At 36.7% G+C, this 17,328-nt stretch overlaps 1 protein-coding gene across 1 annotated transcript in view; it reads left to right on the top strand.

Annotated features, from left to right (window-relative positions):
• Positions 1-17,328, top strand: part of FAM117B (family with sequence similarity 117 member B) — a 27,991-nt gene extending 10,663 nt beyond the window's left edge. Inside the window, exons 3-8 of the mRNA XM_042784173.1 lie at positions 2,777-2,869; positions 3,387-3,500; positions 9,253-9,396; positions 10,466-10,691; positions 11,526-11,646; positions 13,879-17,328. Coding sequence (XP_042640107.1) covers positions 2,777-2,869; positions 3,387-3,500; positions 9,253-9,396; positions 10,466-10,691; positions 11,526-11,646; positions 13,879-14,197 — 1,017 coding nt within the window. The 3' untranslated portion in view covers positions 14,198-17,328. The remainder of the gene's footprint in view (positions 1-2,776; positions 2,870-3,386; positions 3,501-9,252; positions 9,397-10,465; positions 10,692-11,525; positions 11,647-13,878) is intronic.

The raw sequence follows: 17,328 nt of genomic DNA, 5'->3' as shown, positions 1-17,328 counted from the left end.
AAGATGAGTAAAGCAGAATATCTTGATCCTGTGGATTTATGGCATAGGGAGTAGAGTTATTCAGGAAGCAGACTGGGCAGAGACAGCAATTAGTGACACACTTAAAGTTGCAGGCCTTTATAGAGATGCCTATAGGTCATAGCTGAGACCTGTATAAGAGATCCCAGGTCATGCAAAGACTATGTATCAGACTCCTGCTTCAACTGATTATTTTGATGAAATCTGTCTGTAAAACCAGGCTGAGTTATGTACATGCATAACGTTTACTGGATGATGAATAAGGTTGGTATTACGCATCCTAGGGTTTGGCTAGAATTCTTACATGCAGATACTGTTTTAAGTGCTGCTAAAATGGTTGTTTGAAACCTTGTGTCTTTCTCTCTTTGATTCAAACCTGTTTGTCTTTGCCTGTGGTTATTTGAAATACAGCTCTAGCAAAATACAAGTTAAAATGAGGCAATTGCTTTGTGTTTTTTTAATTCTTAAAGAATAATTCATTTCAACTGCAAAGTTTTTGCCTCTAAGACTTTTTTTCTCAAGTGTTCTATCTGTGATAAATTCAGCCTTAAAATAATTCATCTTTGTTATTCTAGAACAGGCAGAAGGATGTTGTGAATTAACAACTAATAAACAAATAGTAGTACTTTAAGAACCTAGAGAAATAGAAATCCCTCTTTGTCTATTGGTTATTTGGTCTGTGTTTCTTGAAAATAAGTATTAAAAACAAAATATGGGGAATAAGTAGGAAGAGACTTGCTAAAATAGTATTAGATGTCTGCCTTGATGTAAAGGCTTCCTATAATTTAATGTATTATACCTACTCTTGTTCTAAAAAGATTTCTAACTATTTGTTTTGAGGATGATTATCAAAACAGCCTTTAAACCTTTAAAATGAATCAGGTACTAATTTATGAAATAGGTCTTGAATCTAAGGTCAAAATCTTGAATGTAAATTAAATGCAAAGGCAGCTTAGAATGTTAATGAGATTCCTGTAGACAAGTGCTATGGTTGTGCTGAGTTGAGAAGTTAGAATTAGTGGCCGAAATTTACTCTTCCAGGAGCTAGAGGATAGGATGAGACTCCAGACTGACATTTGAGAATCAACTAGACAAAAATTGGTACTTGGGGATGGGGGTTATCAATCTTTCTATTTTATGATGGAGATAAGGGAGTGCTTTTCTGGAAAACCATATTCTAATGGATTCTAATTTTGCTATGAAATAGGAATTTCAGAGCAACCCTATAAACTTTGTTTTACAGATTTGTCCTGCTTATGTTTTGATTTGGAATGATGAAGATGAAAAAACTATTGGTAGTGGAGGTTTCATTTATATGAAATGTACATCTGTAACTGAAGCCAATGGGAGTTGCAGCATGTATGTTGGAACAGTTACACCTCCATTTTCCTTGCAAAATGGGGATTAATACCACATCATCAAAGGCTTTCTGAGTTTTTGAGTACATATGGGGTAAATAAGGTCAGTTTGTGGCTTGCAAGCTGTTAATCTCAAATGTAAGAACGACAGTTGCACACTGTAGATGTGAAGGCTTTGAGGCAATCGGAGTTCTTGTCTGTATAGGAAAGTAAGATATCGATGACTCCTAAGGATGGGTTAGCTAGATCACTGCTGTATGCTAACAACTGCACTGTGGCAACAGTGAATTTAAAGGAATTTGCTGTCTATTTCAGTGTGCAAGTTGCTTCCAGAAATCCATCCTCCTGCTTCACTATGTGTATTTCTTGTGGTTGCACAGAGATTCCTGATAGATGTTGCTATCCTTTTTCTTAGAGCCTTTACAGTTCACTGCTTTTGAAGGCCATTCTGGACATGATTAGGTGGGAATACAAACTGTCCATAAAGCATGCAGTATTATCACTGACTTGCCTGTGCATTTTGTTACCTTAAAAATACTGTTTCTCTTAATGATACTTTGAATTTCTCTTAACTTTTTCACTGCAGTATGTTTCTTTATTAAATATTAGTGCCTCTGTTGGTTTAGTGAAACTAGCTTGGATGAGGCTTTGGTTAACCTAATCTAGCAGAAGGTGTCCCTGACCGTGGCAGGGTGGGATGGAACTAGATGATCTTTAATGTCCTTCCAACCTCAATCATTCTATAATAAAATGATTCTGTGAATTATCTGTGTTGCTTTCGGCTTAGCCTGAGACAACTACAAATCTGAAGCCCTTTAAGGCATTAAAAAATTAATTCCTTACTTTGTAATAGCTATGGTGATGTTTATATGCCTTGACATCCTTTTTCTTAGTTTTCTGAGAAAGGACGTGATTTTGAATCTGTACTGGTGCAGACTTTCACAACGTTTACACCAAGCTACCCTTGCTAACATATCAGAAATAACGAGGTCAGCATCTGTGTAGGAAATAAAATATATCATCTTCCCCAAATGCAGCACTGTAGTAGTTCTTCAGAGTTCTACAGCAGCTTGTGGTACAACTGGCTGTTAATACTGCTTTATGCTCAAGAATGTAGAAGGGAAACCAGCACATTCCTATATTGGAGTAGGTCTGAAAGTTGTTTTCTTTGTGGTATTGCTTTTGTTTGGTTGGTTTATTTTTTTAAATTACGTAGTTTCTCTCTACTTTTTTATACTCTACTTGTCAGACAGGCTTCTAGTCAGTGACAGCTTTTCACTTGCAGTTCTGAATCTAGTAAATCTTATCACTCTTCTTTCTTTTAATTTGTCTCAAATTAGTCTGCCAGAAAGTAGGAATTATCTTTTTTTAAAATTAATCCTGTAATCTTCTTGCTGCAGACAGAAAGTGCCTGGGCTGAAGAATATTTAGAAAAGAAAAGAAGCTCACACAAACGTTCAGCATCATGGGGCAGCAATGATCAACTCAAGGAGGTCAGAAATACTATTTTTGAGATACCTTTGGATTAAATTTTTTAAAGGTATGCGCTGTTACTGTGAGTTTTCAGGAAGACATGAGTATTCTACTGCTTTGTTTTATTATACAGATTGAGGGCTTGGTAAAAAATAAGACATAGCTGTTCATTTGGTATTGATTTCATATAATAGGGCAGGACTATTAAAATTTTTAATCTGAATGTGTGGGAATGGAGGTGTCAAATGCAGGTGACATATTTCATCAAAGGAGGAAATACAGCAATGACCAAACTACTTTCAAACTTTAAGTATTTCAAGTTCTTTCATTAAGCCTCCAGAGGTATGTCTTGGGCTTCAGCAGAACTGGTAGCTGACATATTATGTCTGCAAGAACTTGAGTCTAATTTAGTGCTGGCAATAATTATGAACATTGTTGTAGTAAAGAATGTTAACTAAGTGATGGAATAAATTGATGAAACGATGTGTGTACCTGAATATATCTGGTGAAATCTAATGTGAATTTTTCCTTTATTAGATTGCAAAATTACGTCAACAGTTGCAAAGGAGCAAACACAGCAGTAGGCATCATCGGGATAAAGACAGACAGTCTCCATTTCATGGTAACCATGCAGCCATTAACCATAGTCAGGTAAGGCTGTGCACTTTTTGGACATTTTAGGTAACTAAGACTATTTTTGTCTCCTTTCAAGGTTGTGATTTGTCTGAAAGGAAACTTGGAAATACCACAGACTGCTAAATATGTTGTAGCTGGAGGTGAATTCTCTGAAATAGATCATTTTCCTTTGAATTCCTTGTGTGTATGGGGTCCCAGATCTCATTGATACTTGACTGGGTTGGCTTTAAACTCCCACTTTCAAAGAATTTCAGATAGTTAAATCCTTCCGCAGAGGAGGACTTTTAAAGTGCATTCTGCAGACTCTACAAAAGGATGACAGATATGTTTAATCTAAAACCCATAGAGTATCTCTTTCATTCTGCATTGCTGTAACAATTATGAATTTGCATATAGAATATGGCATGGAGCAAACCGGTGATAAAATGACACCGAGATAAAATTGTAGTTTTTGCTGATCGTGTTTTGTGCCTTGACAATAGCACTTGTCTAATCCAATGATGAACTGATTTAGAGATTTTAACTGACAAAAGGCTATTCAATGGGATTTTTATGTACTCTATTAAAAGTGTTTATATTCTTGATGGCTTCATTCAGCCTTTGTAAGATTTCCCCCCCACACCCCCCCCATAATTTATCATGCCTTGAGACTTTAAGTAGTGATCACTTCAGAAATGGTGATTGTTTAGGCCACTACATGTTCTGTGTGCACTTTTAGTTGTATCCCAAGACTGTTAATGAGATCAGGTTCACAGAGGTAGTATTTTTAGCTCAATTGATAGCAGGTGGAAAAAATGGCAGGCTTTTAGATACACAGATCCTTTTTCAAGTCTGTTTTGCTTGAGTAACTTTAAGAAAACCAATAGAAAATTTTAGTAATGTTTTCAAAAGAAAACTTTTTTTTTCCACCCTACTGATATCTCATGAATGTATATTTATGATACGCACACCATTTCTTTTAACAGTTACAGAAAGAACGGATCCATCACAAATGCCTTGTAAGTCAGTGTAGTTGAAAAACTGTGGAACTGTCCCTGTAGTGAATTGAGAAAGTACTTCTGCTGTGAAGCTTTTCTGCAGATCTAATCATATTTTCAATTATTGCTGAAATGCAGTTAGCATTATTTTAATAAATATTGTACTTTGATACCGGTTAATGAAAACTGTTTCCTTTGCTGTAACTGATTTAATTAGGAGTCATGAATTTTCAGGACATAAGTGCCTCTCTAATTCAGTTTGTTATTAGTTTGAATTCTGTGCTACTAGAAGTATTGTATTTAGGATTTTTCTTTATAATTAGAATTTTTGACATAACAATGTGGGAATTACTTCTTCAAACTCTTTAAATTTCAAAGCAGAAACTGTTTCATCCTCCTCTGTACAGCAGAAGAACAGTTTGAATGTGAAACAGGCTGTCTAGTAAAAATTCCTACATTTTGATCTGCTTTACTGAAGTGCGGTTTTAGTGTAGTATGCTGCTAATCTTGGTGACTGCTGTCAGAACAGTCCAAAATGATGAAAGTAAAGCAAATAAATGACCCAATCCCTCTGCAGAGGTTATGAAAATTGGTGAGACACATTTAAAAAAAAAAAGGTGGGTCAAAATACTTGATGGAGGTATTTTATCCAAATTTGTAGAACTTGTTTGTAGATTTGTTCTGTCCTTGTGGGCAATTGAGGCATTTCAAGCAAAAAAAAAAAAAAAAAAGTATAGCGAGGAACTTTTAGTGTAGGCCCTTCAGTGCACTGGAGAATTACATGCCATCTAGCAGGTTTATGTTGGTATTCTACAAACCTGTAGGTTTCTGAATGCTAAACTATTGTCATTTTAACATGGATAACCTTAGTGGTTTTTAATTTTTAAAATGAACAGTGATGCTACTACTCTGAAACACCCCCCCCCCCCCCCCCCCCCCCAAATATGTATATAAATTTTGGGGCATCATAATTACTTTATTATGCTCATGAAATTTTGCTTCTTGTATGGAGGTCTCTTGCATTCTGCCAAATTTTAGAGTATGTGAATAAAACATTGCACAACAGATAATTAGTTTTGGGGCTTGTGAAACAGACTATAAAATATAAACTAAGGCAAAGTAGCTTTTCCAGCATTGTGTTACAAAACTAATCATTGTTTTTCTTGGTAAATTTTGTGCCAGCTGTGTTGAGCTACTTGTGAAGGGAGGAAGTTACAGAAGGCTTCAAAAAGAGTTAAGTGAAGGGTTTAGATTATTGGCATTTAGAGGCTGCTTTCTAAGTCAGAGTGAAAATCTGTAATTGTAGGCACCAAGGGCAAAGTTCCTAGCCTCTCTCGTTCCTTTCTAGGGAACTGCTAAACTAGAATTTCTGGCAGCAGTTCAGTTCTTTCAGGATTTGTGGGAAGGACTGTGTGGAAACACTTCCAGTTAGTGATTAGAATATTTAGAAACTTTTTTTACATTCCCAACTTGAAGGAAGCTTGCAGATGTTGACTTTAGAGGGTCATACAAAGATTTCTGAGCTTGGAGTTGGAGTCCTGACAAGGCCAAGAAAATGTGTTAGGAAATTGTCTTGGTAGTCTGCTCACAGAAACGAGGTAATCTCAGTTTAACATTTTGGAAATGGCTTACTCTTCTTGTTAAAACTGAAAGATGCCAATCCAGTGGATATTTTCTTCCCTACTAATAAACACTTAAGCTCTGCCACAATTGTTGAGTATTACCAGAATTTTTACAGTGGTTCTTACCACCAAAGTCTCCAACTGGTTGTTCAGTTATGCTTCTTTCTTCTATGATTTTTCTTTGAAGAAAGAAATCCACGCAATCTTTATAGAATAAGCTTTTCAGCTATGGTTGTCCCTCTGCTCAGAATCAAGAAATAGCTGGTGAGGAACTTGATCAAGTCCTTGCTTCTAACTGCGTTTCTTTCCAGAGCAATTGTATGGTTTTTGCCTTTTTTTTTTTTTTGTATGTGTAATGCAAGAAATGTTCCATTCTGCTGCTTCTCTTTACAGGAAGAGGGGTTTGCAGAAAGGTCATAGACTCCTCAGGTGATCTCAGGATGTTTCTGAGAATGTTGGATTTTGAATTAAATGCATGGTACTAAATCTGTAAACAGGAGTCAAAACAGTGGGATCTTTGTTTATTCTCAGTGTTAATGTAATGGAGAAACTAGAATTGAGGCCAAAGCTGAAGCCAGATGGAAGAATAAATTGATTAGGTCTTTAATCTTTTTTTCCTCAGTGCACTTAGCTGATGTTATATTGCTACTTGAGACTATGAACCATCAAGCCCCTTCTTTCGCTTTCCTGGGAAGCATGTGTCCTTAATATCTTACCAATTGATTGATTCTAAGCAACCACTAATACTGAGACCAACTGTGTGCAGTTTGCAGTGGGGTTTTTTTGTGTGTGATTCTTACCACCTTACATAGGTAGAACATTTCATTTTTAGAGATGCATTCAACCTCGAGATAGATTCATATTAATATGCAAAAGTATCAAAAGACCTTGGATTCTATTTAAAGTTCTGTTGCTTGTTGAAAAATTGGAAGGGCTTAGAGCATTTTTCTAAAATGCCTGTGAACATTTTAAATTTGTCTATCACCCATATTTCTTATCTCATGAGTTTATGCCACACCTGTAAGTTTGAAGACTCTAATGGTCTTTCACCAAAACTCTCAGACAGTGTGGTGTTACATGAGCACTGTAATTTTTATCCTGTGTTTGGCACCTTGCTTCATTTTGTGCATTCCCAAATATGCAGATGAGTAGTCAATGGTTGGTAGCCTATTCCGGCATGTCAGGGGCCAGCTCCATGCAGACCTATGTGAAGACAGTATTTCTAAGATAAAGTTTCTTGTTTAGAGGCTGGTTGTTCCACTACTGTAACAGTATCTCCTTCACTTTCCACCCTCTGGCATTCCGGGTTAACAAGTCATCCTCAGACATGTACAGAATATTATTTCTCTTGGAAGTGAAATATGCTGTATTGAACCATAGTGAACTCTGGAGCAACTTGTACTTTTCTACTTTGAGATCTTCAAATAGTACCATGATTCTAAGAATTTCTGTAGCAGACAATCATATTTAAAGAATAGAGAATTCTCATGTTTTGCTAATGGCTGTTGAAATTTTAGACAAGCTCTGCATTCTGCTTTCCACTTTTTAACAAGTTCAGTTTGTCCTAAGAATGTGTATATTTAATAACTGTGTGCATAAACAGTCTTTATTAGTGCCTAAGCTTGTGCTGATATACCTGTATTAGTTTACTGGACTGTTGATCCAAGGGCTTATTTAGAACAGATCTAGCAGTGTTGCTTTCTCATAGTTTTTTGTGCTCTTCTCTAGTGGTTTCTGTTTTCTTTTTTTCATCTTCAGGCAAGACTTTTGAAAGTCTTTCCAAGATGAGCCATTATGAGAATGTTTAGTTTTTGTTGACATAAACAGTCATAAACATTTCCTGAACAGAAGCTCTTGTAGTCCTTGTGCAAGTCTTTTTTTATAGCTATCCTAATGTTTCAGTAAAGCAAAACCGATATAATTTGTGTTGCCGCCTTAGAGATTTGTCACTGTAAGAATAAGTCTACATTATGATCTGCACTTGTTTACATTAATTTTTGTAAGGCAGTTTTTCTGCCAGACATATTTTGTGTGATTTTTGAGAATTTCCTGTGAAGTCACAATGTTTTGGTGTGTCTGTGCACAGTCTTGTTACTTAGAGGAAAAATTACATAAATAAATAAATAAATAAATAAGCCGCATTGAAGACCAGATAAGGATGCTACCGTCTTTCAATCAGTGGAGGAGATGTTCTCAATCATGGCACACTAGGTCACAGTGTCTAGGATTTTTATGCAGGAATTATACTGTGACTTTGTGTCATACCGTTCTTGAACTAAATGTTTGCAGGAAACATTCCATTGTCTGTAGTAGTACCTTGCATGATCACCACCAGCCTGGGTTGATGTTTAGGGCAGAATCTTCTGATGTTCTGGGGGCGTGATTTTTTTAATGGGGGGATGATGCCAGTGGAAAGGGTGGGAAATCTTGGAGTTGTGGTATACCAAAGCAACCTTTAGAAAGCTTTGGTAACATGTTTTCCGAAAATAGAGTTTTCATGCATACTTTGAAACATTGGATTTTTAAAATGTTAATCTTCATTCTGAAGCAACTATGTACTAACATTTGGGTTTGGAATTCTTTCTGTGGGAGTCTTAATAAATTGTTTTGTCAACCTTATATTCTGAATTAATGCAGTTACTATGTTGGTCTTCATTTCTAGCTTAGTGCAATCTTTCATTTGTGGAATAATATCCCTTCTCTGTGTGTCATGTTACTGTAGGTGACAGCAGACTTACATTAAAATACAACTTTAATGAAATTACAAGTGGTAAATCCCAAAGTGAAGGAAGTCAAATTGTGGTACAGGTCACTTCAGAAGGAATGTGAATATCTTTTTAAAGGCTTCAAAATTACTTACATTTAAATGTTTACTGTTAAATTTTCACTTGTAAAACAGTGTCCAGCTGGAGGCAGACCATATCAAGGGAGGCTTTGAGACTAGATTGTTGAAGGCTTTTCCTGCTAGAAATTAGATTTGAAACAAAATGTGCGATATCTGTGTCTTCATTTAAGGCATCCATTTTAACACAGTTGCTATCGTTTCATATAAATCCTTGGTATTGAGATATAGATGTGTTCTGTTTAAAGGTTCTCTTTTGAGTAGAAATAGTAGCTGTGTTTTGTAAGTAAATCTGCATAGCTGTCTCACTGTCTTTGGTTCTTCAGGCTCCCATCCCAAAGAGTGCTCTTGTTCCTGTGATACCTATTACCAAATCAACAGGATCACGATTCCGTAACAGTGTAGAAGGACTGAATCAGGAGATTGAGATAATAATTAAAGAGACGGGAGACAAAGAGGAACAGCTTGTTGTATGTATCTTCGACCATGATTGCTTTCTCTAATTATTTTGGCTTTGCTTGGAGGTTTGCAAGTCATAAGCTTTGTTTTGCACAGTTTTTGGATTAAATTTGTCTGGAATTAATTTTGCTTTCTTTAATAAAGGTAGTTGAAAAGTCTCTTGGAAATAAAAAAGAAGGAAAGAGTTAAAGCTTGAATCTGAACCTTTTCCTCTGTGATTATTGTGATGTAACTAGTTTTCAAATAAAATAAGAAATCTCAGTAAAACAGGGGAAAAGACAAAAGGTAAAAAGTCTGTTTTGAGAATTTTTGTAGTAAGTTTTTCTTTTCTTTTCCCATGATGAACTATCCTCATTGCAGTTGAGGTGTAACTTGCCTATTTTCAATTTTCATTTTATTTTTAGGTATTTTTAGAGGTAAATTTAGTAATAAAATAACAGCAATGCAGGCTGTGAACATGATTAAGGGACTGGATACATCTTTCATATGAGGAGAGTCTGAGAGCTGGGACTGTTCAGCCTTGAGAAGAGAAAGCTCAGGGGAGTCTTATCGATGTGTATAAATATCTGATGTGAAGGAATGAAGAGGAGGGAGCTCGACTCTTCTCAGTAGTGCCCAATAACAGGGCAAGAGGCAGTGGGCATAAATTAAAAAACATTACATTCAATCTGAACGCAAGAAAAATGCACTCTTTTTGTTGGTTTGTTTAAAATGTGCAAGGCTGCTCAAAACTGGAGCAGGTTGCCTAGAGAGGTTGTGGAATCACTGTCTGTGGAGATATTCAAAGCTTGACTGGACACAGTCCTGGACAGACTGCTCTAGCTCACTCTGCTTGAGCAGGGGTGTTAGACTAGATGATTTCAAGAGGTCCCTTCAACCTCAGCAATTCTGTGAATCCTTGAAAACTGCTGTCCTTAGTTTCTGAACCTGACTTTATTTTCTGTTGAAATCTTGTGTAATGAATAAAATTTTCTAGTTCAAACAGTTTTAGGAAACCCCAAAAAACCCTTAGCATTACTGGATTTAAAGAAATTGCTAACCAGACAAGAGCAGCCATCTGATACCTTTTGTTTTTAACAGGCTCAAGATATTCCAGATGGGCACCGTGCACCACCTCCATTGGTTCAGCGTAGTAGTAGTACTCGCAGCATTGATACTCAAACACCTGGTGGAGCAGACATGGGTAGTAACAACAGCAGCCGTTCCCAGTCAGTATCTCCAACCTCATTTCTTACCATCTCTAATGAAGGCAGTGAAGAAAGTCCATGTTCTACAGATGATCTTGTTGCTGATCCCAGAGATAAAGGTACTGTGTAACTTGAAAAGTTCAACAATGCTGAACTTCAACTTGTTGCTATGTGCATGAATGCATAGTAGAAAAGGGGTTTTGTTTCCCATATCGATGGAGAAATGGTAGAACTTTCTTCTTCGCAAGTGATCTGTTTTTTTCAAATTGCTCCAAATACTGCCTGCGCACGTATCTAGTGCTTTGTAATGAAGCTAGATTGATGTGACTGAAGAATGTGCTTCCCAAACAAGTTTTGTTTTTAAATAATAGATTCTTCAAGTACTCTAAGCTAATTGAAGTAGCAAGGGTGTACAGTGACAGATGGAACAGCAAAGTAGGCTGGTCCTGTTGCTTGTGTCGGGTGTTTTTTATGATCTCAGACAAAATGGGCAACCTTCCGGATTTCATACATGCACCTGTAAAAGCTTAAATATTTGGGGTTTAGTTAGTCTTTTTTTTTTACCAGAAATCTTCTGAGATATACTAAGAGAACTTTATCGTTCAACATAAACCTGTTCTGGTTTTTAAGGAATATTGCTTCTGCCCATTTCTTTTGGCTAGATAGTGATCACACAGGACCATAGATTCAGGTTTGCAGTTAATTTCTGGACACTTTCAGTTTCTAACAGAGATTGCAGAGGAGCCTGAAAAGGATATAAGGAGAAATAGAAAGGAGGAAAGGGATTGAGATAAGAAGCTTATTTGCAAATGAATACTTCGAGGCAAATTAAAATGTTTCTTAATTTTATAACATTGGTAATGAAGTGTGTTTCAGTTTGGGGGGCATTTAAAGATTGGTTTTATTCTTAATAGTGTAACACGTTTAAATAATGAGATGCTTTGTTCTTACAGAGAATGGTAATAATTCTCCCCTGCCAAAATATGCTACCTCACCAAAACCCAACAACAGCTACATGTTCAAGCGTGAACCTCCAGAGGGCTGTGAAAAGGTGAAAGTCTTTGAGGAAAGCTTGTAAGTTGATCTTTACTACATAAGAAATGACATTCAGAATTACCTATTGGTTTATTGATTTTGTGTCAGATCAAAATTACTAGTTCAGTTGCTAAAACCATGTTAACAGCCTGATCTCTGTTTTGTGTGACTATGTATTGGTATATATGTATGTATTTTATTGTTGGAATTTTTGTTAAAATCAAAATCTCGAGAGACTTTCTTTTAAAACCAGCATAACCTGACAAGACTGTCTCTTACCTGGCAGATAGTGGGGGAGGAACTCAATCAGGTACAGAGAGATGTAATAAGAAGCTGTAACGCAGGTGCGTCAGCAAATATATGTCACAGCTTGACAGGCACATCCAGTAATCTAGACTCTGAAGACTATATTCTTTTCAGCTACATCTGTGTAGTTGTAAAAGTTTTAGTGACAGAGGAGTGAATTTGACCCTGAGTATTTGATGCCTTAGTTATTCTGAAAAAGCTGACTTTGGTCATTTGGGAATATTCTGGGTTTTTTTGTTTTACTATTTTTTTTTCAGTGGAGTTTTTATACAGTTATGTCACTTGGATATAAGAATCTTAACCTTCAGTTAAAAATTTCATCACACGAAGAGTATAATGCTATCTAATATAAATAATAATTTTAAAAATTATAGCTGCCTTTGTGTTTCCTACCTCTGATGTCTGCATATGGATTTTGAGAGGTCTCTGGCTTCTCCAAAGCAATGTGGAAATGCTTACAGTTACTCTAGAGTATCTTAGATACTCTAAGAGTATCTTAGAGTGTTTAAGCTGTGCTGCCAACAGAATAGATAGTCTTCATTTGGTCCAAGAACATATTTTATTGTGATTTGACTTGTGTTTCCATTTCTTTTTGGATGTCCTTGCTGCATAGCTGTAGGACTGTTCTGCTGTAGAATGAAACAGGCTTCTGAATAATTTTTACCTAGCTATGGTAGTTCTTAGACACTGCAGTCTCATGCAAAAGTCTTTCTCACATCTGGTACTTGCATTCAACACATGGATGGAATACACGTAACTGTTTAAAGCTCAGCCTTTTAACATTATTTCTATTTGAAGTTTACAGGATTTTCATTTGTGGAAAAAAACGAAATAAATGGGTCTGAATTTTATAGACACTTGGAGAATCAGATAACATGGAAATGTACCCTTTTTCATGAACAGAATTACTTTTCAGAGTAGTGTATTTCCTACAAGAATACACTGAAAGATTGGCTTGCTTGGCCCGGTAGAATGAAGACAGAAGTGCACATGGTTGTCTTAAGAACACATGGAAGAGAGGAGGGGTTATAGGCTAAAGGACAGTGCTGACAACAAGAAAAAATGAGTGTGTGATGGTTATTTTCCAGCAGGGATGGTTATTTTCCAGCAGGGAAGAGTTTTTGAAACAGATTCACATAGTTTTGTCTTTGAGTTAGACTAGCTTAGTAGATTTACATTGCAGGGTTAGAGATAGGCACGGAAGGCATTCATGTGCTATCCACAATTTCCCTTCCATCTCTCTTTTTCATAAAGCATGTCTCTGAGTTGGTTGAATTATATGCTGAGATGGCAAAACTGCAAGTCAGGATCCAAATGTGTGTGCCACACATCTTTCCTGGGTTATAGGTACTTGATCATGAATGCCATGATGGGAATACTACATTTTACTCTCTGTAATGAGTTTTTGAGTAAGACCGGCTCATATTTTACAGAGATTCAGGCAATGGTCAGGTGAGCAAGCAGAGGCAAAAGTCTGGAAAAGGGTACCTTCCTGTGATCATGAACAGCTCTTAGATATGCAATATTTGGAACATAGCTATACCAGCTTTCTGTCACAAGGTCTGCTGCATCAAGAGTGTCTGTGGGGCAGAACTTGTTGGGTTGTGAAAGTTTCTGGAGAATGTGCTTGATAATACTTTCTTATATATTGGATATGCTAATTCATTGACAGGGTTTGTGATCTGCAACATGAATTTAGTGTCTTTCTTGGGTTTGGAGACAGCCTGCCCTAAGAATGTGCTGTTTATTTCATAGTGTATGTAAACAAGCAATTTAAACCATCTTGCCATGTGCTGTGTGGTGTAAGTGTCTTATTAAGTGTAAGTACGCTACTGAAATGATGAAATACTTCAAGTTTAAACGCAAACTTGTTTCTGGTGATGTGTTCAGCAATGCATACCTACCATTGGCAGAATTTGATTGTTCAATGTCATTTTAAAACTATTGTGTATATTTTATTTCTAGGCCAAAAGCATTGCATGAAATTCCAGCCTTCTACTGCCCTGACAAGAACAAAGTGAATTTCATTCCTAAAAGTGGCTCTGCTTTCTGTCTTGTCAGCATCCTCAAGCCACTTCTTCCCACACAGGATCTCACACTTAAGGGCACTACGCACAGCCTGACTGTCTCCTCTGGCATGGCTCCCAGTTTGTTACAACCCATTTCTATGGCTTCCTTGTCTACAAACACAGATCAAGACAGGATCTCTCGTGGAACAAGTACAGTAATACCACAGACCTCTATACTTCAGCAATCGGGACATATTGAGGAAGCTGAAGGATAGATTTAGATTGTCTTGACATTTTTCTGGGCAACTACTGGGAAAAAAAGTGGAACCAGTTGACTGGACCTTTCTGATCACAATTTGCATTGTTTTAACAATTTATGGTACTGTCATAATTGAACTGTTTGTATAATTGACAGTTTGGTAGCACATTGAGAAGTTCAGGAGGATGCAGCAGCTGATACCCTGTTGCACTTTCTGCTTATGAAGAGTCTGGTTCTGTTTCTCTCCTGCTTTTTTAAACACTGGTGAAAACAAAGACTGTCATAATCCTTTGCTATTTAAAGGACCAGTTGTTGTGATGCTGTGTGTCCTTTGTTTTTTTTCCCATTAAAACAAAGATCTCAAGACCAACCAGCTGATCCCATTTACCATTGTAATCTGCAGAGGGAGGGGCAATCTGATGGTTTTGCAAGATGTCTTTTGTATGAAAATGTGTATTTTGTAACAAAAATTTGCCTTTTCTGGTGCGTAGCAGATGATATTTAGAAGACACTTCCCTGGTGATGGATCCCCTCCTCGCTCTTATTTTTACTTTTTTGTAGGGAAGGTTCTTTTAACTTGGCTGTTTTACAGCTGCTGGGACCAAAGGATTGCTGAAGTATTTCAGCAGTCTCAAATTACATGACCTTGCTGAACAGCCTCAGCCCTAAACAGAATAAGACAAGTTAATACGCTGGAAACTTTTAAAACAGAAAAGTATCCAAAAAGTAGTGTTAGTATATAGTGTACATTTTTTTTATATCAGAAGTTTATGCTTCAGGTAAGTCATGTTCTTAAAACTCCTTTCTTCACAGAATTCCCACCAATGTTGATATATTGGCTGGAAAATTGCATTTTAAAGCACTTGCCCCTGTATTGTTCTATTTGTCCGTAGGATTTTTGTGCAGGGTTGGGGAAAAAACATGTTATTCTCTTACTCGGTATTCTTTCTTCCAGAAAATATGCTACTTGCCTCTTACGGGCTTGCTTGGCTACTTAAGGAGTTAGTCAGCCTGAATCATTAATCACTCTTGGCACAAGTTTGCTCTGATGTGACTCATCACTGTATTATAGACCCTGGCCACATAATACTGAAATATCTGTGCATGATTTTTTCCCTTTTGTCATAGTGGTGTTTTGTGTGTCTGTTAAAGGTGATGGTTTGTCAGGCATGGTATCCGTTACACAGAAGTTGACAGCAGCAGATACATTCTCCCTTTTTGACTAGCAAATTAGGCTGGCATGTAAAACAGAAGATTTTTTTGGTACCTGGTCTGTCCTGATATGCAGCAGTTTGTGGTTCCTTTGAAATGATAATAAAAGATGAAAATGGGGGGGAAAGGCAATTGCAAACAGCAATTGTTCAGTGACTTCAGTGGGGTTTCTTATGCCTCCCTGGAGTGCATTACTTGGGTTTGAGTAAATACAATATAGGTATCCAAAAACCTACAGTGACCTGAATACCAGTGTCATATCAACTGATAAAATGAGTTGACCTTGTACTTCTTTTACAGAGTTAGATGCAGTAATTTCAATTTAAATGTCATTGTGAACAGTCTGGATCTGAATATTGGTCTGTTACACGTGAGCAGTTCTCGCTGGTTTCCATATACATAGCTTCCATGGATCAGTTCCATACTCAGGTCCCCTCATAACTGCATTTATTTAAGGATCATAGTGCAAATACAACAATTTTGTTCAGTGCTTAATATGGTAAATTTGGTTGTAAACATTTCACTTGGGAGAAAAAAAGTCCTGCATACTTGTGCAGATAATAGTCATTGTTTTTATGCACGTTTACTGTTCCTTTAAATCCTGCATAAATAAGTGATAGCAACGTACTTTACTCAGCAACTAAATGTAAATCACACTAGCATGCGCAAGTCCTGTGTTCATATAGTATAATGAGCCCCTTCTTAAAACATTATGCAAAAATTCTGCAAGTGAAAGATGTATCAGGAAGTCCTAAAATATTAGACCTGTTAAATTGGTTTATTATCATTCTTCCCATCCAAACATAGGATTATGCAGATGGGACTAAAGAACTCTGTTTTGACGTAACAGCTATGATACACTGAAGAAGTTGTTGAGGGACAGAGTTTTAAAATAAGTGGCTTTGTGCATCAAATTTGTGTAATTTGGCCAGTTGGTAATTATTTTCTGTTTTTTTGTGGATATTAGTTTCTTCTGAAACAGTTAACAGTGCAATTTGAAGTCTAAAATTTACTGCTTTAGATGGATTTGTTTAAACCTAGAATGACTGGATTCATGGAAGATCAGATCATTCAGGTGAAGGAAGTGCTTGTAAGTCTGTTTTCTATTTCTTTAACAGTAGCATGTAAAGAGCTTCTCCATCAATGCCAAACTACCTAGTGCTTTATCAGGAGATCTTAACTTGAATGGTTAAGAACCTAAGGGCTAACGTTAAAAAAGAGCCTTTATTACAGCCTTGAGACTTAACTGACTTCACCAAAACTGCATTCTGATGTTTGTTTTTGTTGTGACTCTCCCAAATAGCAGTGGGCTTTCTTACCCTAGGACTTTCTTTTGCACCTGTTGTTGTAGTACTTGAGCATCCTTTTGGTAGTTTACGTTGTATGTTATTGGAAAGTGTACTGTACAAATTAGTGAGCTGCTCTGATAAAAACCAAATGTAAATGTGTGAGGATTTTGCTTTTTATAAAAATAAACTGCATTCAGGACATCAGTCTTTTTTTATATGCAGGACAACTCTTCTATTGCTGTGACAGCTTTACTTTATTATGAATCCACACTAAAGACTCACAATTAAGAAGATATGACAGCTCTTGTTCTGAGACCAGCTTTTAGATATGTGCGTACAAAAATTAACCTTAAACTTTTTATGTGCTGTCTTGTGCCATAGCAGAGCTGTTGGATAAAGTATTTAAATCAATTTCAAAATAGCCTTGAGAGTGCATGGAGCTTTTTTAAAATTCTGTTATGTATAGAGTGGGGTATTCAGTTTTGGGGGGGGGGGGGGTTGACCCATGCATTGCTCAAGCAGTTTTACTGAAAAAGTTCAAGTTCTTTTGGCATACTTTAAATCTGAACTATGCATAGACCTAGTCAGTTCCTTGATTGCCTACTTTGTAGCAGAAGAAAAATTAAAGGTCTATTTTTATGTGCAA

The sequence above is a fragment of the Tyto alba genome, unplaced genomic scaffold, assembly GCF_018691265.1.
Source record: "Tyto alba isolate M040663 unplaced genomic scaffold, T.alba_DEE_v4.0 Super-Scaffold_7, whole genome shotgun sequence".
NCBI classification, from domain to species: Eukaryota; Metazoa; Chordata; class Aves; order Strigiformes; family Tytonidae; genus Tyto; species Tyto alba.
This window is presented reverse-complemented; position numbering and strand designations above follow the sequence as displayed.